The sequence below is a fragment of the Centruroides vittatus genome, unplaced genomic scaffold (genome assembly GCF_030686945.1).
Source record: "Centruroides vittatus isolate TY-2023 unplaced genomic scaffold, ASM3068694v2 contig_955, whole genome shotgun sequence".
Lineage (NCBI taxonomy): Eukaryota > Metazoa > Arthropoda > Arachnida > Scorpiones > Buthidae > Centruroides > Centruroides vittatus.
In genome coordinates this window covers 2,408,034-2,433,329 of record NW_027122634.1, presented here as the reverse complement: position 1 = coordinate 2,433,329, position 25,296 = coordinate 2,408,034, and the positions used below count along the sequence as shown (strand labels likewise).

Below are 25,296 nucleotides of genomic sequence, written 5' to 3'. Positions count from 1 at the left end.
GTTCATTGTATAAGTGTATACAATACATAAGACTTAAATGATGCATGAATACAAAACAGACAACTTGTATATTCAAAATTAATTTAATTATAATGAAAATTTTAATTGCAAAGTTACTTTCATGCTACTCTAAATATGTATTTATTTAACAATTTATTTTTATTACAACTGCCATATAACCAAACCCGGCATATAAAATATAGCATAACGGCACCAGTAGTTGACCTTTTACAGCCGTTTTGAACTTTGATATTTTTATTACAATACATAGTAGCACAGAAAGCAAAATACATATATGAAAATAAAGTTTGTTCTTTGCAGACAGACTAATTAGGCACAGATTTCGGCTTACACGGTCGGCAAAAAGACAGCCAAATTTAATACTTTACTGGTATCTTTTGTCTATTGTAAGAAAAACATTGATTTTAATTACCATGTTAGGATAATATTCCTAGTTTTTCCAACGATTTAGCATTGCCAAAAGCAAGTTTTACAGTGTCTAGGTAAATATGTCTAGGAACAATCCCCGGTAATGTTTATAGGACACATTTCTTTTAGGTTGTTTTTACTCAAATAGGAAAAATTTGTAACCGAACTGGAATGATAATATTTTGTAGAAATAAAACGTCTGAAAGGAAGGAACGATTATTTTTTCCTGAAATTCATATTCATTATTACCCAGAAAACATTTCTCCCCTTTTTATACAGGGGATTTTCCTGTCATATACTGTCAATATTGAATTATTCGGAAAACATTCTGACATGCCATTTTAATGAAATATCAATTCGTAAAATCATCATTTTTCTTGAAAGTTTACAATATTTTTATATATTGCGCTTGTTTAACATGAAAGTTATCTTGGTTGAGTTTTTTATCCAATTCAATTACTTCTAGCCTTTCTCTCAGCTTTATATTTATAAGCAACTGAATGGAAGTAAATCCACCAAAAACTAATTACTAACGTAAACTTACCACGTATGTTATTTTGACAATTCTCCGTAAACAACCACGAAATACGTAAAGTGTTGCCAACTCCGACTTCGGACATGACGAAAATCTCCGACGATATCGCCAAAAATTGGCCAACAAATCTTCCTCTTTTATTATTTCATTCTGGACCCATTCTAAATTTATAATTTTTAAATTTGCGGAATAAAAATTCGTATTTAAATTTAGAATTTTATTGTAATATATTTTATTTATTATTGCGATGTTGCTAATATATTAATTAATCTTGTCGACCCCCCGTTAGAACGAGTGCAGGCGTATAATCCATTCAGTATGATACTATTTTCATATTCTTATAGAAAGTTATCTTTTGTGAGTGCTTTTACGGTTTTCTCCTTTTACGTCTAGGAATATTACGACAGTTAATCGCCGAATTAATTCGGTTGCTAAATTCGTAAATATACGAGTATATTTAAATTCAATATTTAATTTTTCATTAATATATGGCTTCTATAACACACGCGAAACACTATAGATAAAAACCAACACATTAAACACTATAAATATTACAATTTAGTTAACAGTACAGCGAAATATTACTAAGTTCTAATTCAGTTTTCTGTCTTTAATTTAATGTATAAAAATTAATAAATAATGATGTACGATATTTAATTCTTATCTTACTTAAAATAATGTAACTTTATTTGTATTATTTATGACAAATGAAATAATTATATTTGTTATTTTATAACCACAATACTTACACATTTTTGATGGGCAGCATCATACAAAAGTGCTGTCGTATCAAAAAAAACCATTTTGGCAAAAGGACCACAAATACAAACAAAAGATGAATAACACAAAACAATTATACATACACAATAACGACACAATAAAAAAATATACTATACAGAATTATATAAAACAACACGCAAATTAAAACAGTAGATAAAAGTCCAGACAATAACAAAAACATTTATCCGATGATAGTGTAAACATTTAAAATGCCGAGGCGCTTTATGCGGCCTAGCGGGTCAGAGGCGGGTCCAAACTATGACAAAAATATTTATTTCTCGATATTGACATTATTTAAAGTGCCGGGGCGATTTATGCGGCCTGGCGGGTCAGAGGCGAGTCCAAACTATGACAAAAATATTTATTTCTCGATATTGACATTATTTGAAGTGCCGGGGCGCTTTATGCGGCCTGGCGGGTCAGAGGCGGGTCCAAATTACGACAAACATATAGATCCCATGACAGTGACGACATTTGGAGTGCCGGGGTGCTTTATGCGGCCTGGCTTCGCACTGTACGAATATTCAGGCCGAACAATGGGCCATCTACAAGATTATCCAGCACCTCATGGAGAATAATCATAAGTATAAGGGCTCAATCTGCATTCACACAGACAGTCAAACAGCCCCCAGTATTCTCAGAAATAAATGGAGGTACATTGGCCTTTCTGCCAAACTTATCTCAGCGGCAAATAACCTTGGCACCATTAGGAATATTCGTTTCCGTTGGATCCCAGCTCACCAGGGGCACGCTGGCAACGAACTCGCTGATAAGTTGGCGAGAAAGGCGAGCCACCTAAATAGGGAACCCTCTTTCAAGAATTTACCTCACTCGTGGCTCAGAAACCAGCTAGCCACTCTGGCAGGCAAGCAATGGCAACAAGAATGGGATGTTGCTGATACAGGTAGGACTACTTATGCATTTATCCCGTCCATCAATCATCGCTTTCAGGCAAGACACTACACTCCGGATGCCGAATCCACACAATTTTTGACCGGTCACGGCAACTTCGCAGCTTATTTACCAGTGGCGTGCCGTGACATTTGATGATAGGGAAGCTGTGTTTCTGTGAGAAGCCGACTTCCAGGGGCAATCAGTTAATTGCGCGTCAGTGATGATCTTGGTTCCATTCATATTGTTTGTTCGATAAGCCAGTAAAAACCGTAGATTTATCTAAATGTATTTTTAATATCACAATTACATTCTGAATCGCTAACCACGATATAAGGGCTAAAATTATAAATAAAATAATAAAAACTTACTTGGTGAAATAAAATGTGTGGTGGATGTACTGTATAGTACATTACATACTCGTACCTGGTACAGAATCTTCTTCAACTGTATGAATATACTTTTAAAGAAAATTATAATTAAATATAGCTTTGCAAAGAAACGTACATAAAAATAACATAAAATCTTTACTTTTTAAATCTTAAAACAATCCACTCAGTCAAATAGCTCCCTACGAGTGACTAATGGATGGAATCAGAGACGGTCCAGGTAGGTGCATGCATGCGGGCTGCCAAATCCCGAGGGTGCCGATACCGGTCAATGTCAAATGCCTCTTTTGTCGCGTCACTCGTATACCTCAAAGGACGCGACAAGGTTGTTGCACATTTTAAACGTTTCTCGCCATAGCTATAAAAATCTAAATATGTTAAACTTAATACTAAGTAGATTGTCCGTCATTTGTTTTCTAACTAATTCGTTTTAGGGCCAGGTCCACGGAAATTTCCAAAATTTACAACTTTTCGATCACTCTCATTGAACTGAAAAAATTTCCGTCTTTATTATCTAATATTACGAAGAAATCAGTCTCCACTGTACTCGGCTAGAGATTGGTTCGGTTAAGCTTTTGTTTAAGTAAAATTCCAGCTCTTTCGTTAGGGTTTTATTGATGTCCCCAATTCCCTAACCTCTTAATTATTTAACTACTTCTTAAGTAGAAATAAGTTCAAACCGGTTGCTTTGTACTTGAATATTTGTAGTCTTGAGAAAAAGTGGAAAGACAAATTTTTATGACAACGGATACACAAATCGTAAATTTAAGGAAAATAAATTCTAGAGCTTTTTTTGTACCTTATGCATCTTTCATTGAATTTAGGGTAAGAGTAAGGGGTTGGCGGGAAGGGGGGGAACCCCCCAAATTGTAGACCCCCCTGTGCGATCAAATAATGTCTAATGAACCACACCCCTACGGGCGACCCTTCGCGAGATATAGCCCCCCCAAAATCGGGCCGCGCGCGATCGGCCGATCGGGTGGTGAGGGCTATACCTACGTCACTTCCGGTCACGTGACACCTACATATACCAAAAATTTGTTTGTTTCATCGCACAGGGGGGTCTACAATTTGGGGGGGTTCCCCCCTTCCCGCCAACCCTTACTCTTACACGAATTTAGTTGTAAGTGATGCTGCCAAAGTAATAGTTAATTTTTTTAACATTGCACAGGATTTGTACACGTTTTTTCTACATTTCCTTATAGATGGGACATACTAAATCGTAATATCACCGGTTTAACATTGAAATCCGTAAGTAATATAAGATGGGAGAGCGGAATAAAAATATCAAATATTTTAATGAATTTTTTAAAACTCCTGTCAACTATACAGAACTATCATAAAAACATCTTACCAGTAAATTCTTATCGGTTGGGCTAAGTTATAAATCTACTCATGATTCACATAATGGGGCGAGGGCGGCCAAATATCTAACAGGCAGGCGGCTAACAGGCTAGGACCGGTCCCGGATAGAAATTGAAGCGTTATATGCGCGTATCCACCAGCTAAACCGGGTGAGGTTGGTGCTCTGTAAAGCGCATGCGCGAATGAGTATAATCTGGCTGTTTGGAAGCTGACAATATAGCGCTTCCATTCCGCCACTAATATTCGAATATACAATAGCAATCTTATCTTTTTTTTCACATGTAGTATAGAAATTTGTAATAAGATACATAATGTGATTATAATAAAATATTAATTTTAATTATATGAAAATAATCGCACAATATGTATTTACTTTATAGAAAATACAAGGGAAGCGGCGCTTCCACCGCTTCCAATGACGGCACGCCACTGTTATTTACATCGCTTCGGCATACGAGAGACCGACACGTGTGACTGCGACGAGACCAGCGAGGGAACGGTAGACCACTTTCTGTACAACTGTCCGAAGTTCGACAAAGAAAGGCTCCCACTTATAGGGGAATGCCTGACTAAAGGACAAAACTGGCCACCTAACCCAGCGGAGATCTTCAAGAATCAGAAGCTGTGGAAAGGACTCAAGAATTTTGTGCACAAAACAAGGACCTTGTGTCCCAGGAACTTTAGAGATAGAACTGCCACTTAATTCGCATCACTGTCCAGTACGGAGCGCCATCAAAATTTATTGTACTAATCTAACCTCATACTGTATTGTATATATGTAAAAACAAAAATTTATTTGTACAGTAGAGCGTCGTTAATTGGAACGTCGGTAATTGAAATGGCCGGAAATTGGAACGATTTTCAGTCGGACTGTGTCGTGCTGAATCGAACGTTTTTGACACTAGATTTACTTCTAAAGTATAATTTTCATGTTTTTTATATTCTTCAATATATTTATTTTGTTTGTACAAAATGCAGAAATAATTTTTAACGATACGATAGCCTCGATGATTATTATAAAAATTTTCGTTAGGCTTAAAATCGACGAAAATTCAACACGAAGCGACACGCAACGGAGAAAAATTCAACACGATGCGATACGCAACGGAGAAAAATTTGAACATCGGACAGATTAATATATTTTTTCGTACAAAGTCGGAAATTGGAACAAATGACTAATTGGAACGACCCCAGTCCCCAATTGACGCCAATTTTCGACGCTCTACTGTACTTTATTTTATTTGTATTTTAGCATTGTATTTTTTCTAATTTAACAGCAATTGCATTGTATATGCTTAACCTGTACATAGAATCCGTAAATTATCGTTTAATGTCAATTTATCGCATTTTCTACTAGTGTAATACTCTTTTGTTATAACAGTAACCATTTCTTTTTATTACTTACATCATATCCTTAACTCATATTGCTCATTAGAATAACTTTTGATTGTATCCATAACCTAAGTTTATGTATTGTAACCATGTTTATATTTGCTTACTGTAATATTCTGTTTGTCAATTTAATAAATGACCCGCCTCCCATCCCTTCCTTTCACACTTTCCTATCTCCTTTTCTTTTCACACTCTGCTCACATGCTTTTTCCTTCTTTCAACTTCCAATAGGGCAAAGTCCGTCGCCATAAACGGATAGCTCTTCTTGAACTTTAACTACATCAGCCTGGCGGGTCAGAGGCGGGTCCAAATTACGACAAACATATACATCCCATGACAGTGACCACATTTGGAGTGCCGGGGCGCTTTATGCGGCCTGGCGGGTCAGAGACTTCCGGTCGCCATAGTGTTCGGACGTATGGATATTCGCTCTGTGTTTCGATCGAATTACCAGCGGAATTTGAATTTATTCTTTGGATATTAATATATCGTTGAAATTATCTAAGTGCCAGGGTTCGATTTGTGTCATTTTCCTTCAAATTGGATTATTTTTCCGCAAGTTACGGGCTTCGGAAAGTTCGGGGTTTTTACCTATGTTCTCGAGGCGATTCCACTGGTAAGTGGTCTTGTTTTATATTATTCTATTCAGCTTTCTATGCTGTTTTGAACGCTACTCTGGATTTTCTTTTCCCGGATTAATTTGCTACGGGTTTTCTGTTACTCGTTCGGGTTTAATTACGGGCCTGTCGAGTTTTTCTGGTAGTTATACTATCACAAGTTTTTCCAACGTTCTATTATCTTTCTACTGTGTAAATTTCATTATCCGATCTCTTTTGTTGTACATTATAAGCGTTCTTTTTCTTTCGAGTTAAACAAAGGATTTCACCACCACGTGGGTGACCTCTCCACGTGGTTGACCTCTCGCCCCTACCCCACCCTAATTCGGCAACTTTTTCGCTGTGTTTCGGGTATTGTCCGGGCAGTCTTTGGCGCTTCTTTTTATTATATTATTATTATTCGTGCTCCGCGCTGGTTTTCTGTATAGGCTAGGCCGCGGGCCGCTTTTAGGGCTGTTTTATCCCGCATCGCTAGCTATAGCGTCTATTTCCTTACGTGTCTTGTTGGCTCGAAATCATTGAGGTTCTCTCTCTGTTGGTTGGTCTGTGTTATGTTTTGTGGGCACATTGCAATGGAGTTGCCCGTGTCAACCCCAGTTTTGGACTTGCCTGTCTCTTCATCCGAGGCTGTTCGTCCTCCGAGGACACTATCCTCAGCGAGGCGGGCCAGCATCTGAAAAGAATTATTGACCTCCTTCCTGCGAAGTCCAAGTCCAGTCCAAACTTGGAGGATCGGAAAGAAGTTAAGGATCGGGTCATGCAGCTACACTGTTGTGTTAGCCAAATGTACGGTGTCCTGCGCGAACTACGAGCTAACCGCGCGGCTACTCCGGATCAGGAACCGGCAATTATTGAAAAATCCTATGCCCAAGTCGTGAGCGCAAATTTTAACGTGAGACCCAGTTGGGCCACGAAGACTATATCTGAATCACTTCGTACCAAGGTGCAAACCAGGGGGGCTGGGGATACCCATGCGGTCCTCTTATACCCCAAGGTTACGGCGAGGACAAGAGACCGAACATGGATGAGGTTACGACCAAATCATCGAGGAAATCAAACCAGAAAAGTTACGGATAACGGTCAAAGCAATTAGAAAGGTTAAGGCAGACAGAGTGTGTGTACGTGTCGGCAGCGAACAGAACGGTAGGATAGTGAAAGATGCGATAGATGCCATCCCAGAAATACAAGAAACAGTCAACTGCAAAATTTCAGAGAGGAGAAGACCTAGGGTCATCCTCCTCAACGTCCCAAACTACATTGCCGAGGACAACGTAATCAAAGTAATAGTGTAACAAAATAAGATCTGGGGCAACATGAAGCCTGAAGAAGTGATTGCCTCCTGTAAGATCAGTACAATCCTTAATCATGGAAGAATTAGAGAGAATTGTAGAAATATAGTACTATCTGTCACCCCTGCAGTAAAAAACGTGTTGGTACACCACAGACATATCTCCATGTCCTGGTCCACTATTTATGTAGACGATTTCATACCAGTGGTCAGATGTTTTCGATGCTGCGGTTTCGACCACTATGCACGCGACTGTACTAACGACTGCAGATGTAGCCACTGTTCCAAAGGACATACCTACAAAGAATGTGACCGTCGGCACAAAAATCCAACCTGTATTAATTGCAAGAAAGCAAATGAAAGTCTCCCAGAAAGTAAAAGATACTCTGTCCACCACAATGCATTCAGCACAAATTGTCCAATACTCCAGCGATTGAAACAGCAGACAATCAATAGAACCAATTATGGACTATAGTCAACTTACAAATATTACTCAGAATACCAACACCGACGGTCAACAGACCAGGGATTTCACTGGCAGCAACCACAACCATAAGGTCACAACTATCAAGATTCTACAGCTGAATGCTCAGAAAAGTAAGGCAGCCAGCTCCCTACTTATCAAAACGGCAAAGACACCAAGAGTGATATAATCACGATCCAAGAGCCCATACAATTGGAAATAAGATCGTCAGGTTTGGAAACTGGCGGGTCCTAGCGGGCCACTGCAACACCAGGCCAAAGTGTGGAATTATTGTATGTAATAGCGAGCTAGACATCGCACTAATCCCTCACCTATGTTCGGACAGAATCTGCACGGCAGTTATACAGCAATCCAAGCCGATTTACATCATTAGTGCCTACTTCCCTCCCGACGATAAGGATGAGGAATGTATTAATGAGTTGACTACAACAATCATGAAAATTGATTAGTAAAAGCGTCATTGTTTCTGGCGATCTCAATGCTAAATCAGCCATTTGGTTCCACACTCGGGAGGACAAGAGGGGACGGCTGGTAGCCGACCTCATGGATGCTAATGACTTGATATCAACAAATATGACACTTATCCTACCTTCCATACCCCATATGCGGAGGGATGGACTGATGTCTGCTTGGTGTCCAGTGAACTAAGCCACCGCATCACAAATTGCGAAAACTATGTTGGTCCCATCGGCCAGTGACCACCGATATATCTTCACTCAGATATCGAATTTTGTCACTCACATATATCCGACTAGGTGCCGTGTCAACCACACCAACTGGGAGCTATTTCGGAGTTCTTTGGGCAGCAATGGAGGAACTACAACTTCCCCCTATTAAAACTCAAAAAGACCTTGACGACTACGCCAACCATATTACAAATGCGATACACTCAGCAGGGGAGCAGGCAATCATAACTAAAAAGACGAGGAAAAGGATTACTCACTGGTGGACCGAAGAATTAACCATCCTAAAAAAAGAGGACTAACAAAATTCGTAAGAAAATGACTAGAACCAACAACGAGGATGATAGAACCAAATTACGGAATGAATATAAAATTGCACTAAAAGACTATAAAAAACACATTAACAAGACAAGGACCAAAGCATGGAGAGATTTTTGTAGCAAAATCAACAATAATGGGCCATGGGATACTCCTTACTATCTAGTATACAAGAAAAGACCAAAACTAAACCTCCCGGACATTCTAACTTCGGACCAATCTGATAATGAGAAAATCCCTGACATTGAAAACAACATCAAGGAGATATTGGACTACCACTTCCCAATGGATCTTGCCGAGGACGATACACCAATACATCAGAGCATACGAAATGAGTGTAGGGACTTCCCAATTACCAACAATGACAAGCTATTCTCTTTCCGAGAGGTGGAGACAGCAGTCATGTCCCTTACCAATAAAAAAGCAGCAGGGTTGGATGGTGTCACACCGGAAATGGCAAAAGAGGCATTCAAGGAGATTTCAATGGCCCTAGTCCACCTCTTCAACAAGTGCCTGGAAATAGGCCTGTTTCCCAGTAATTAGAAAGTGGGGAACATCAAACTTATCCCAAAAGAGGATACACCGTCCAAGGCCAGTCATTATAGACCAATAAGCCTCCTCCCAGTACTGGGGAAAGCTCTTGGTCTATTAATTGGTAGAATTAACTGGCATCTATACAACAACAACCATCAGAGCCCAAACCAATATGGATTTAGACAGGGAAAATCTACGACAGACGCGGCTCTGCATGTTAAAAGACACAAACTGCCCACTAAACATCCTTAGGCTCACTAAGAGCTATCTGTCAAATAGGAGCGTCGTCTTTCAATCAAATACCATTAATATCAGCAAAAAGATCAACAGAGGATGTCCACAGGGTCAGATGTGGGCCTGGGCTGTGGAACCTGGTTTTCGATGACCTCCTCAACTCATTTACCAATATTGAAGAAGCAGCCATCCAGGCTTTCGCCGATGACTTGTTGTTGGTGGCACACAGGAACAGTGCCAAGTTAGCAGACAACACAAACAACCACCTAAAATTTTATTCACGAATGGAGCAGCAAGAACAAACTGCCAATAAACTTCGAAAAGTGCCGGGCCTTGGTCTGCACTAGACGGAACAAAGGCGGCCGGCTGCAGAGGGCACCCAATATTTATATATCAAAAAACAAAGTACAAGTTGTAAGGAATTAAAATACAGTATCTTGGAATCTATTTCGACGAAAATTTGAACTGGCGCCATCATATCAAGATGGTCTGCCAGCAGTCTATTCAAAAAGCGAACACTCTAAAACGGATCACAGGAAAATACTGGGGTCTAACTTATAAGAACAGTAGAAAGATTTACAAAGCTGCAATGGAACCAGCCCTGCTGTACGCCTGCCATGTATGGCACGAGGCCCTATCCAATATTCGTGTTAGGTAGCAGCTTCTTTCAATCCAGTGCAGGTTCACTATCCAAATCTGCCGCTCTTACCGTACTGCGCCAACTAATGCCCTCCTGGTACTGGCCGGCCTCACCCCAATTCACATCCAAGCAAAATACACCGCCTGGTATTGGTTCATCTCTAGAGGCAAACTCCCCCGGTCCTACAACACCACAAACCGAAGCCAAAACAACGAAGACTTTACCAAAGACTTGTCAGACATTATGGCTAACATTCAGGCATACGGTTTGGATGGGACAAGGGAGAACAATGTGGATCTTAACCACCCACACGAGAGGCAGGCATACACAGTCAACCGGGCCCCTGAAGAAGACAGCGACTCCTGGGCGACCTGGAATATATACACGGACGGATCGAAAAGTGAAGATGGTACAGGAGCCAGGGTGGTCATCATGAACAAAGCGGGCAGGACAAAGTACCAGGCGTACTACAAAATGGCTTCGCACTGTACGAATATTCAGGCCTAACAATGGGCTATCTACAAGATTATTTAGCACATCATGGAGAATAATCATAAGTATAATGGCTCAATCTGCATCCACATAGACAGTCAAAACAGCCCCCAGTATTCTCGGAAATAAATGGAGGTACATTGGCCTTTCAGCCAAACTTATCTCAGCGGCAAACAACCTTGGCACCATTAGGAATATTCATTTCCGTTGGATTCCAGCTCACCAGGGGCACGCCGGCAACGAACTCGCTGATAAGTTGGCGAGAAAAGGCGAGCCACCTAATAGGGAACCCTCTTTCAAGAATTTACCACACTCGGCTCAGAAACCAGCTAGCCACTCTGACAGGCAAGCAATGGCAACAAGAATGGGATGTTGCTGATACAGGTAGGACTACTTATGCATTCATCCCGTCCATCAATCATCGCTTTCAGGCAAGACACTACACTCCGGATGCCGAATCCACACAATTTGTGACGGTCACGGCAACTTCGCAGCTTATCTACATCGCTTTGGCATACGAGAGACCGACACGTGTGACTGCGACGAGACCAGCGAGGGAACGGTAGACCACTTTCTGTACAACTGTCCGAAGTTCGACGAAGAAAGGCTCCCACTTATAGGGGAATGCCTGACTAAAGGACAAAACTGGCCACCCAACCCAGCGGAGATCTTCAAGAATCAAAAGCTGTGGAAAGCACTCAAGAATTTTGTGCACAAAACAAGGACCTTGTGTCCTAAGAACTTTAGAGATAGAACTGCCACTTAATTCTGTCCAGTACGGCGCACCATCTTTATTGTACTAATCTAACAATCTCAAACTGTATTGTATGTATATAAAAACAAAAATTCATTTGTACTTTTTAATTTGTATTTTAGCATTGTATATCTTTTTAACTTTTTAATTTAACATCAATTGTATTGTATATACTTAATCTGTACATAGAATCCGAAAATTATCCTTTAATGTCAAATTATCGCATTTTCTACTAGTGTATTACTCTTTTGTTATCACAGTAACCATTTGTTTTTATTACTTGCATCATATTCTTAACTCGTATGGCTCATCAGAATAACTAATTGTACTTTTGATTGTATCCATAACCTGTCTATGTATTGTAACCACGTTTTTATTTGCTTATTGTAATATTCTGTTTGTCATTTTAATAAATGACCTGCCTCTTATCCTTTCACACTTTCCTATCTCCCTTTCTTTTCACACTCAGCTCACATGCTTTTTCCTTCTTTCAACTTCCAATAGGGCAAAGTCCGTTGCCGTAACACGGATAGCTCTTCTTAAACTTTAACTACATCGGCCTGGCGGGTCAGAGGCGATTATTCCGTCGAAATTACTTAACCTGCTGTCGAGCGAGTCTAGAAAGTAGCTTACTTGTAATAACTTGTTTCTAATCGCTGTCTACATTGTGGCAAGCGAGAAACGCTGTCTCTGCAATGAAATATTTCTGAACCGCAGTCTGTTCGATCTGTAAACCGCCGTCGGCCTCTAAACGTTGTCTTTGCAATCGGCTGATATAGTTTGTCTTGGAGACCATTTGGCGCCCCTCTGCGAGTGGCGCTCGGTGCATGATACATTCCCTGGCTACGCCACTGAGTTTATGATGTCACCAAATTCTACTTTAGGTCACGACTCGATCTATAAGGAAGATGCTGGCTTCGTATGAATTGACACCTTGATATAATGAAACTTTTTCATATAAAGTAGCATCTTGTCCTGTCAGACTGAGAGAATAATTCGACAGAAAACATCTTAACTTTGATGTAAAAATACTGCAGTTGTATTAAGTTAAAAGTGAAAAAAGTGCTGCCAACCTGTCAAATAACAAACCACGTGCAAGCTAAGCAAGCGGAAGCTAGACCAGAAACATGGCGAAGGGGTGGTGAAAACCAACGTGCGTTTTATCACGTGACATGCGACCTTGAAACCTTTATAGAGGTTCTCTTAGCGCCCACAGGGTGATGGAGTTTTAAAAACATATATAAAAAGTTTTTTAATAAAATATGATTAAGCTTTTTCCATTTTAGAAAAGTTATTTTAAGCAAAAAAATTTGTGAATGTTAACTAATAAAATCGTCATTAGCGAGGTTTTGGCCGAAGCTTTCATCTCTAAACCGTAAACGTGGAACGTCGAGCGGCGCTCAAAGTTCGACGTTCACGTTTTAGAGATGAAAACTTCGGCCGCAACTTCGCTATTAAACTTCAAAGAGGGCGAACAAAATCGAGTCTCCCACACTAACATCCATCCATACAGAAATTACCTCAGATTTTTTTTTTTTTATTTCTCGACGTTTAAAGTGTCTTGAGTCCAAAAATGTAAAAATCTTTGGGAGGTCATTTTTTGACCGATGGCCATACTTTCCCTCTGTTACAGATAACAGCGGGGAAAGTAATGAATCCCCAATAAAGGACGCCAATAAATTATTGATAAATTTCTACAGTAAGTCGATTAAGTATTTGAATATTTAATTTAGTTTTTGATGTGTCGATTAATTAAAACACGTATTCTTCCATCTTACTGTTTAAGGACAAAGATATTTTATACTGTATGATACATTTTAATGACTTTAGTCAATAAAATTTTCTCGAATTTGCCATATTGATTTTTGAAATAAAATTATGTTGGAAATGCTGTTTTTGTGGTTCGTTCGTCATTTTTTTAAATTATTCCCGACATCCAGTAATTTTACGACTTAAATACGCATCATACAAAGATCTGGAATGGTACCAGGGGTGCCCGGTGGGGAGAGGAAAAGGAGCAAATTATCCTGGACCCAAAACAAGTAGGGACTCGTGTACAAATATTTTTCCGTTTACTTCGTTTAATATAGGCTTAATTTAATTTTATTTTCTACCGGGACCTGATATGTCCGCTCGTACAAAACATTAAGTAAGAAAACTTTTTTTTGCTTAGGATTTTATGTATTTATTATATAATTAATGTGTTAGGTCAAAGATAAATTTTGAGCATCAAACACAAGACCGTGTTATTTATTAAACACTTGGCATTTTTCCACCTCTATTAGTTGAGACGAGATTTTATTTCACTCGTTTCGGGCATTTCGCCCCTCTTCAGTCAACTAATAAAATAATATACAACATTTTGAAACGTACCGTTAATTCCTTGAACTCAAGGGTGCGCGTGTACCGCACAATTTGGACCTCAAAGTTACAGCGACAAATGTACATGTTCTACGTACAGCTAATTAAAATGTAAAATTTCTTTAAAAATGTATAAACATACAGGCTTACTTTATAAATATCGGTATATTAAGCATACTCGATATCTTACTTTTTGAATTGAACGCAATAAATCTTTAATCTTCTTTTTGGCGAACTTTTATCTTCTTGTTGACAAACTTCATTTTTGCTCTATCTTGACATAACACCAAATCTAAACATTACTTTAGCTAAAAAACTCGCTTTTCATCTGGCACTAGCTCATTATTACGCAGTTGTGTGTTGACTATTTGCATATTCTGTTGGTCGTGACGATCTGAATTTACATAATTAACTTTATAGCCAAAAGTAGCCAAGTTAGGCTAAATCTGTTTTTTATTTTTTATATGACTATAGTATTCTTAACCAGTTCTTGTTTATATTTATACTTAAATTTTTATTTATAGAATTACTGGAATTTATGATAGCCATACTCTCTTTAAATTTTCTATTATAAGCGTACTTTTCTTTATATAAAATTTTGCACCATCTTGATCTATATTACAATTATTAAGTAGGCAATGATCATGAAACAGAATTTACCCGATTATATCTTAAGTCAGCGACGTGTTCCTTTAATCTGATATTTAACTTACGTTTTGTTTCTCCAATATAAATACTAGTATTCTTACAAGTACATGGAATTTCGTAAACGACATTCTTTGTTTCTTTGACTTCTGTTCTAGCTTTCTGTATACTGTTTTTATTTTTTAACCGGGATTTAAGTTTTTCATATTTAGGTGCGAGTTTTATGTCTACCTTCCTTAATTCTTCATTAATTTCTTCATATAATCCTTTTACATATGGAAAACTAATATATCTAACTCCTGAGCCTTGTTTTTCTGTTCTTTGTTTGTCGTTGCTGTTTGTTTTATCATTTATTTCTTTTTCCCATTTTTTAATATGATTTGGGTATTCATTTAATACAAATTTATTTTTTAGTTCTTTTATATGTTTAGACATATTACTTGACTTACTGGTTCTATTTTTAATTTTTTCATATTCCATTGCAAAGACGTTGTATTTGATATGTAAAGGTATATTAGAGTTATATTTAATAGTCGAACTGATAGTGCAAGGCTTTTTAAAAGGTTCAAATTCAACACTATTTTCGTTCCTTGTAATCTTAACGTCCAAGTAGTTAATGCTGTTATTAATACTATCTTCTTCTATTTTAAACTGAATTCGTTTATTTAAATTATTTATAAGAACTTCTATCTGGTTAATTGTAATTTCAGAAATATTGTACATAATCAGAATATCATCAACATACCGTCTGTAAAATTTTATACCCTGAATTTTATTAATTATTTCATCTATATCGGTCATTACTAATTCAGCAAGTTTAGGTCCCATAACTGATCCCATACTGATACCTTCATTCTGGGTGTAATAGTTACCTTCTGTTTCAAAATAATTACTCCTGTACTAAAACTCTATTAGATCGGTGATTTCTGGTGTTACATTAAGTTTTTTTTAATTTTTCTTCAATTATATCCCATGCTATGGAGGGGTACATTTCAATTATATCTAAACTAGCCATTTTAAAAGTGCTTTCTATTTTCATATTTTTTAGATCTGTTAAAAGCTCATCAGGGTTAGATATGGCAAAATTAGAATCTTGGTAAGACTTAAGTTCTTGCTTTAGAAATTTTTCAAGATTATATAGCGATGAATATTTGAAGTCTACTATGGGTCGACCTGTTCGCCATCTTTGTAAGTTTTGAGTTGAATATTAATTTTTGGTGTGCGATCGTTATGATCGCTTAAGATTAAATTAACTAAAGCTGAAAAAGACTTTTTCAGTTTATGTAATCTTGTGACTACTTTTTCTAATGTTGTATATTATTAGTTGACTGAAGAAGGGCGAAATGCCCGAAACGAGTGAAATAAAATCTCGTCTCAACTAATAGAGGTGGAAAAATGCCAGGTGTTTAATAAATAACACGGTCTTGTGTTTGATGCTCAACATATAAGAAAACACGGTTTCAAGAATATTCAAAGATAAATTTCCATTTAATGACTTTTACCCCAACAGGAAAATATTTGTAATTTCACTTCATGTATTAAATATTACAAAAGACATCAAATCTGAAACTATAATTGCTCCGAAGAGAAAGTTTACTTTTTTCACCACAGTTACAATAATAGTCATAATAAAATATGTATTTTCTTTACAAAAATACTTTGCAGCTTGTAGAATAAACAGAAAAAAATACACTTGTGAGAAGTTCATCCTCACAAAATAACAAGTTTTAAGAGAATACAAATTGAAGTAATGTTTTATTTTCTTTAGTTGTAAAAATAATTATAAAAATAAATTACTTTTCTTGATCCAACAACAGTAAATTGTAAAATATATAATTTTATGTTTCATTACCTTTTGAAAGTTATATATATTTTTAAAATTTTGACACAGTATATTTACAAATTTTATTTATGAATTTCTTAAAGAAAATGGCATTATATAAATTTTAAAACAGAAAATAAATGATATTTATTAAAGAAAAAAATATATAAACCTGTATTTAATGAAATATATTGGAATATCGCTTTAACAGAGTCTCTTATAATGTGAATCCGATATAAAGTTTTAAACTCTACAATTTTTATTTTTCTATAGTTAGTTAGAGGGAATGATATGAATTTAATATATTTGGCTTGTTTACTCGCATGGCACTCCAAGAGTTATAACACCCTATACCGAATTTTCACAACTTGGGTCTTTTTGCCCGCATTTCACAAGAATACATTGCAAAATTTGATTTTATATTGGGAAAAAAAATCATAAAACATATTAAAATATACAAAGCTGCCAAAATTTCTTTGTAAATAAAAAAAAACAATTAGAATTTTTCGTGGAGAAAAAGCATTAAAAAATTGTTACTCCTTTTGCATTCGCTTTACACAAATGCAAGGGAATAAAATAAAAATTTGACACATTAACAACAAAATGGTAATTAGTATTTACAATTATATGCTTTATATTTTTAAAAGGCAGGTTTTAAACAACAGAAAAGTTATCTTTGTAAGAGTATATATCTTAATATTTTGGCAAATAAAAATACATTACATTAAGAACCTTATCCATTCATTTTTGTATAATAAATGAGGATAAATGAACATACAACAAACTATTAATGTTGGTTAAAGCCCTTACATATAAATCCTGCACATTAATGAGATTTTTACTTCTAAAAACAGAAGATTCATTGAATCCTTTTAATCAAATGTACACTGGTTGCCTTTAATAAGCTGTACAAGAAAAATCAAGAAAATAAATGAAATACCAATAATTAAAATTTACAGTGTCAAATTTCTCTTTATCATTACTTAATAGTTTAAACTATCAAATAATAATAATAATAATAAAAGGAAGCTTTTGTGTGACTCTCCACTCTTCTTAACATTTTATGGCACCATTATTAATAAGTTATTCAGCAAGACATATCTTATTTGCTGATAAGCAATACTTAAATTCAACAAAACATTTGTATAGAAATGTAACAAAAATGTCTCATTCAACTTCATGTGTGAAAATATGTTGTTATAGTTTTGTATATAAAATATCTCAGATTTGCAACTTTTAAGCAACAATCATATTTAGGGACAGATAAAGCCACATTTGTTATCAAGCAATTAGCACCAATTATTCAGAGAATTAAGAAGGATTTAAGTAAGATTAGGGAGATCCAAATCCATGATATTCGTCGGGAGATTTATTACCGTATTTAGCACGGCGCAGTGCTGCTAGACGCCCTCTAGCTTCTTCCAATTCCTTTTCCTTCCTCAATATTTCTTCTCTAGCTATAATTTCTTGTGCAATGCCACCCACCATGTGTTTGTTGATGACCAGATTACGTTCTTCATCGTTTCCCAAAGAATGTTGGCACGCTTTTACTAAATTATCTGTAGCTTGTTTTATAGCATTACCAGCAGCCTGATTGGAGAAAGATCAATTTTGTAAATTTCCATAATTGCAATTTACTTTTTAAATGTATTACTGATTAAAAGACTTACCTGAAGTTTCTTCATGGCTTTGGATTCAGGATCAGCCTTTACTTTGCATGCTACTAGCAACTGATTAGTGGAACTTGCTACTTGCTTGGCTGAACTAATGAGCTTCTCTTCAGAAGAATGACCTTGTAATAGAGAATTGGCTGCTTCTATTAAACTGTGTGTCGATGCAACAACTAGTTCAGCCTAAAGATTGAATTAATTTAAATGAGTCTCAAAAATTTATAAATTTCAATACAAGAGATACAGTTTTACAGTATTTACAGTTATTAGCTACATTATACACCCTTTGACAAAAATAGTTATGCATTCCCCAAAAATAATCCAATTATAGAGCAACATCGTGGTCAAATACCTTTTGACCGAATATGCAAATAATAAAAAATTAACACCCAATGAATGAATGGTCTGAATTACAGTGCACATCGTAATAAAAAATGATTCTTTCTTTGAGGGAACAAACTTCTCGTGGAGTTTGTTTATAATTAACAAAGATAAGAGCAATGCTTCTCCATTGAATTCATTCCCACTACAATATGATGGAGTTTGGAAAGGGGACATGCCATTGGATTAAAAGAGATGGATGGACAAATCAACTTATTGCTCAGTATTTGGATTGGAGCAATGTGGTAATTAGATAATGCTGGCATGAATGGATCTTGCATGGCAAAGTTCAACAGACAGTGGACCCCTAGGGTTCACTGCCTGCTTTTTGTTAAACTTTGCACAACAGGAATGGAAGATAAAAAGATCAAAAAGCTGGATCAATAGCAATGACTCTGGTGCTGTTACAGCTGTTTGAACAGCTGTAACAGCACCATTGCTATTGACCATCCAATATGTGACCAATGCAGAACTGATCTGGATCATTGCTAGATGACTACACAAATAGAATCTATTCTGAAAATTTCCAATATACTGGCTACTATTGATTTGTAGGCATTGTCAAGAGTGATTGCAGAGGTCCTGGGATTGATCAACATGGAAACTGTTCAATTGAATAACTTTAAGTGTTCAGTATAATACAGTTATAGAGAGCCATCCATACTTATTGTAAAAAATAATCATTAAAGATTTTGTAATTTAACCCTCATCACCAGTTTGATAAGCCCTCATATATATATATCTAATTGATATAGACTTGAATGGAACTGTTCAGATTGGGGACAAATCATCTTCAGTGACTTGTCCCATTTTGAACTGAGTACTGATAACTAGTGCAAATGTGTGTGGAGACATTCTGGCCATTGCCAGAATCCAGCTTTTACTGTCAAATGCCACTTAGCCTGGCAACAGGGACTTATGGTCTGGAACACAATTTTGTTTGTTAGCCAGATCACTTCACAGCACAGCAATGCATTGACAACATTCGGAGACATACTGTGATACTATTTTCTTTCACAGCACCCTGGGCTTACTTTCTAACAAGACAATGTCCAGCCCCATATGGCACATCTCTCATGAATGACTTCATGGTTGCAACATACTTTCTTGGCCAGCTAGATCATCAGATCTCTTCTCAATTGAGCACATTTGGGGCCTGATGGGACATTGCCACAACCATCCAGGAATGTCAACAACTTAGCCTGACAATTGAACACTGACAAGAAAGCGCACAGGACACATTCTGTCAACTTTATGAATCAATACCATGCCAGGTAATAGCTTGTATTCAGACGATGTGAGCCAATGTCTTATGGACTTCCTCACTTTGTGTAGCTCTTTCTCTGGAATAAATCATCCAACTGTTCCAAAATTGTAATCATTTCTTTTCATATGCATGTACAGTACAGTAAACATACAAAATTTTGTCCCAATTAGATAGTTGATGCACCAAGAAGGAACTTTTTTGTTAGTGTATAGAAGACTTAAGGAGAGACAGGATGACATCTGTTTTTTAAAATATCTTCAACCCTCAGGGGAAAGTAAAATTCCTGCTGTTAAAGTAACAAAGCTAATTTTAGGAATTTGAAAGACATTTCCTTAGAATGAATTTTCTTTGATTTCTTAATGAATATTCCATAGAAAATGTAAACTAGTTTTTGTTTAAAAATACACTTGAATTTTCATACAGATTATAAAACCTGTGTGGAGTGGCTGGACAAGATTGATAATCTTTTAAACATAATTATATAATGCATATGAATTTTTAATGCTAACTTAATAATTAAATGTATTTCTGATCATTCAAAGATTTTGAGTGAAAAGCTTATATATAAACACTATAGCCTTTTAAAAATGATTAAAACATCATTGTAACATTGCCATTTTTATTAATCATATTTTCTAATTTATTTAATTTAAAATATATGCTCTCCACCTTCAAATTAATAGTGTCTTGTCCCTGTACATCATACTTTTTTGTTAGATGACCAGCACAACTCAATTGCTATTAACAACTTTCAGAGGAAAGTTTTGAATTGAAATAATGTGACTTCTGGTTTGCATCAGAAGTTCGCATATAGTTAATCGGGGTTTCCTGCTCCTAAGCTTTCCATATCTGGTCTCACGCAAAGTTCTACAACGTGAGCCCAAATACATTCCTCCAGCTGACACCAACCTTTGCCAGTTGGTCCCGGCCTCATTGGCTGCACTCAAGTTGTGCAAGGCAACAGCCAAGTATCCACAAATGGAGTTGTCAATATTCAGAAAGCTTGCAATGGCGAAACAAGTGCCTGGTGAGTACAAATACCGTGTAGACTGCCAAGCAGTAACGCATTTCCTCGCCAGAGCTGAATTGAGGCTTCTAGTCTCGGACAAGGACAGGAAATTTGTACTGTGCAAAAAAGAAAAATTTACAAACACGAACATATATTAATGCATGTTTATTTAAAGCGTGATTTTGTTCTTGCTAATACATTAATTACTTCAGAAAAATTACTAAAAATACTGCATTCTTGATAATGTTGGGGCCCCCTCAATCAGCCAGGAGCCACAAATGTGCGTAGCAATCTTCAGAAAGCTTGCAATGGCGAAACAAGTGCCTGGTGAGTACAAATACCGTGTAGACTGCCAAGCAGTAACGCATTTCCTCGCCAGAGCTGAATTGAGGCTTCTAGTCTCGGACAAGGACAGGAAATTTGTACTGTGCAAAAAAGACAATTTCCTCCTTAGAGCCAATGAGTTTCTCTCCCAATCTCGTTCCTCGGTGATAAGTGAAGATCCTACGAAAAACAAGGAAATCATAGCCCTACCAGGGGTAATGTTGGCCCTAACTGGATGCCTTGACCCCCCCTCCAATGTTGCATGTTCCAGGTTGTTCTTTGAGCCAAAAATACATAAGGTGGACTGGCTGTTACAACTACTAGTGAAAAAGAAATCTCATCCCACCTATTTTTTGAAAAAAGCACTTACTAAGTTTCTATGTGCACTGATTCCAGACACAAACTATGTTACCCCCTCCTCCTTGTCTGCTAAATCCACCATCACTGCAAGCATTGGCATAGTACAAACAAGCACCTAACCTTCTACAAACTGGATGTAATGGCCCTGTATCCTTTGGTGCCTGCATTTGAGGCTGTAATGCTGGTCAATTCTCTGCTCCTTAAGAAGGGCTTTAGTGCCCAGCAGATATTGGATATACGTGATGTGCTGTTTTTCATGGATTCCCCTTTATCTGCCATTCTAGTGGAGTTCATTATGAGAGAAATTGAGCGCAGAACTTTCGATTTCCCCTTTACCATCCTCTACCCACTTCTGTACTTGTGTTACGTGGATGATATCCTGATAGCCTCGGAGGGCACTGATGAAGCCTTTTTTTACCTTCATGCAGCAAGTCTCTAATATATATCCCTCCATTAAGTTTACATGGGAAAAAGAAAGTAATGTGGCTATATCTTTCTTAGATTTGAACATTCGTAGATCCCCGGAAACACTGCTATTCTTGGCTCACCATAAGTTTAATATGCTACCGCACATCATCCCAGCAAATGCATTCCAGCCTGCACGCTACATTGATGCCGCCATTGCTGACCACATTAGAAGAGCCTTCTTGCTGCCATCAATGCAGGAACTTATAAATATTGAACTAAACAACATTAACTTAGTGGTACATGCAGCAGGTTTTTCACGTGCTAACTACACACATGCTCAACGTGGTCAAGAAAACACTATTTCCAAACACCACACTAAGCAACAAGAGGGAGGTCACAGTTGTTCAACCATCATTACCGCACCTTGAACTTCTTTCTATACGCATTTGTCGCATATTTAGACAACATAACCTTCTCCTGCCCCTTTCTTTGCTACCAAACTTGCGCAGACTCATCTGCAATGATCGAGATAAGTTCTCCACCTTTGAGAAATTGGGAGGTTATGTAGTACCATTGGAAAATCCCATAACGGGGAGCAATGTATTCAATGTATACCTAGGCAGGTAGCAAGCATCTTGCTGTAACAGGGAGCAATACATTGCTCCCCATTACAGTGTGGCGATTGTTCGCCATGTTTGTCCCTTAACAGACAATGCCCTTTGTTTGTTGCTTTCCCTAACGGTCCATCGTCCGTTAGACCCGGAGGGGACAATTAACTCCGCAAGGGGGACAGGACGTATAAATAGCGGCAAGGCCGACGGAACATGATCTTTTCTTTTTCGGAGCATCAGAGAAGCGAAGGTAGCACATCGACGGTCTCGCCCATGTACAGGATTGTATACGGTATTTTTAATAGTCTTTATGTAATTATATTCGTGTCGGGAAAGAAGTAATTTTTGTCGTGAAAACTACAGGATTGTATACGGTATTTATAATAGTCTTTATGTAATTATATGCGTGTCGGGAAAGAAGCAATTTTTGTCGCAAAAGCTTGTATTTTTATTTGTAGTCTGGTTCAATCCAGATGTAAACTTTTTCTGTTGAAAGAAAAGGAAATAAATCTTACAACAGCAAGAATGCTTGCTACCTGCCTAGCCGAACATCAGAATGATGTGGCCAAAGGAAGGTGTACAGCAGAGCTTGCAAGAAAGGTGCACAATCTGAATTACAACTTGTTGTGGACCCAATCTACAATATTCAGAGCCTGCAGCAATCGAAAACTCCTCTTTATATGGGAGGCTCTATTCATAACCTCAGAAACGTGCAACACACCCACTTTGGAACTGCCCAACATATGGATCGCACTATATAAACAGTTAAACAGCAATTTACATCGTCTGTCACACCGTTGATGTGGACCAGCACCATGCATGCGCTGTATTACATTGCACGTATTTGAAATTTATAGCCAATTCATATCGAATTTATTCCAAAAGTATTTTATTTAAAATTATATGTGTTCCTTTTCCGTTTCGAATGTATATGTTTGATTTAAAAATTTTTATTTTGCCTGAAGACAGTACTCAAAAAGAAAACTATTAATAATGCCATATACAGTAAAATTTATTTTTACTACTACAAATCAAATATTAAATTACAAACTATTTATTGAAAATCAAATAAAAAAATTTTTATATTTTATATCACAATGATCAATTATTGATGATACCACACTTGATTAAATAACTTATTTTTTGCTTTATTAGTTATTTCAGTTTTTCTGTTTAGTATTAAAAAAAACAACTTTTTTTCCTACTGTAAGCATTTCAAATTTCTCATAAAGTTAAATTTAACTTTAATAGTTTCTTTTCTAAACTTCTGTAAATAATGAAAGTTGCTTATACTTACTGCAGAAATTAAACCTTCAGACCACTGTCCGTCTTCAGTCATGCTTTGAGAATGTTTTCCAATCTAAAATAAATAAATCTTCAATTAGTGAATCATAATTATAAATCATAAATTTAAACTAGTATGAAAAAATGGTATGAAATTAATTTATATTTAAAATGTTAACGAATTTCATCAGAATGCATTGAAAGATTTAAAATTTTAATTTTTTAATTCTTAACTTACAAAATCTCAACAATGTTAGAAAATACAGGTTTTGGATAAATTACTATTAATTGGTTTCTATACAGGATCAAAATAGTTTTGAATTATTATTATTATAATAGAATTGTTTGCTTGAATCATAGATATAAATAATAGATTCACAATATATAAAATCTTTTGTATAAATTTTTGTTAAAAATATCTCCAAAGACAAAATGATCTCACTTTTCCAGAAAATAGTAATTCTCTCTGAGCAGCCGATGCTGCTTTCATCAAAGTAGATGATGCATTAGCTACTGATTTAGCTGTTTCCAATATCATTTCATCTAAATCACTATGATCTTCTATGTCGTTGTTAGAAATAGAGTCAACACTGTGATTCTGGTTGTTCTGAACCTTAAAAAAATCAATTGAATATATGAGAAAAAAAAATATTGGTTATATTTTAAAATTGATATGTATTTATCATGCAATAAAAAGATATTTCTGGCAACTCTATATGATAGTGAACAACTATGAATACAAAGCAGTTTTTATATACTTTAATATTATCATTTAAACTAATAATTTTATTAAATTATTTATAATTTAACTAATATTTTAGTAATAATGCAATTAGTAATACTCAATTAATGAATGTAAGAAAAAGACTAATTAGAGCATGCTGATTATTGTTACAAAACAAAATTAAGAATAGCCTTTAAAAGCAAACTTATCAACCTAATAAGCCAAGTGAACCTTCCAGTAGAAGAGGAATGACATCTAAGCAAAAAGTATTCCAAATTATTCAATTAGTTAAGCAAAAGAAATGACTTTTTGTAAATCCAAGTTCTATATAAAATAAAATTAGTTTCATGATTATAGATTAACAGATATATAAAAGGTATAATAAAAGAATGAAATCTTATTTAAATTTTATTTCTGAAATGAAAAAATGAAAAGAAAATATTCATTAGTAAAATAATTCCATAGTGATATAAGTTAGAAAAATAAATTTAGTATTTATTAGCATAATATAGTTAAGTATTAATTATAAATTAATTTAAAATATTTTCAGATATCAATAAATAAAGTGTACAAGAAAGCAGAACCTTTGAATTATAATTAAGCAA

General features: G+C 36.2%; 2 protein-coding genes and 1 long non-coding RNA gene across 7 annotated transcripts in view; all 3 read right to left on the bottom strand.

The window, feature by feature from the left end:
- Positions 1 to 14,045: 14,045 nt before the first annotated feature.
- LOC136985177 (uncharacterized) lies at positions 14,046 to 14,561 on the bottom strand. Its single transcript, XR_010882300.1, has 2 exons — positions 14,377 to 14,561; positions 14,046 to 14,306 (listed from the first exon to the last, which is right to left on the bottom strand). It is a non-coding gene; the product is annotated as an uncharacterized lncRNA (long non-coding RNA).
- A 267-nt stretch (positions 14,562 to 14,828) lies between these two features.
- Positions 14,829 to 15,671, bottom strand: LOC136985166 (uncharacterized). Its single transcript, XM_067282374.1, has one exon. It carries the CDS (start codon positions 15,669 to 15,671, stop codon positions 14,829 to 14,831), a length of 843 nt encoding a protein of 280 aa, XP_067138475.1.
- A 1,101-nt stretch (positions 15,672 to 16,772) lies between these two features.
- LOC136985179 (talin-2-like) overlaps positions 16,773 to 25,296 on the bottom strand; it is a 164,144-nt gene continuing 155,620 nt past the window's right edge. For all 5 annotated transcript variants that reach the window (XM_067282387.1, XM_067282385.1, XM_067282386.1 and 2 more), the window contains exons 57-60: positions 24,410 to 24,580; positions 23,981 to 24,043; positions 18,324 to 18,506; positions 16,773 to 18,243 (exon numbers count right to left, since the gene is read on the bottom strand). In XM_067282387.1, the coding sequence (XP_067138488.1) occupies positions 17,986 to 18,243; positions 18,324 to 18,506; positions 23,981 to 24,043; positions 24,410 to 24,580 (675 nt within the window). In that variant the 3' untranslated portion in view covers positions 16,773 to 17,985. The remainder of the gene's footprint in view (positions 18,244 to 18,323; positions 18,507 to 23,980; positions 24,044 to 24,409; positions 24,581 to 25,296) is intronic.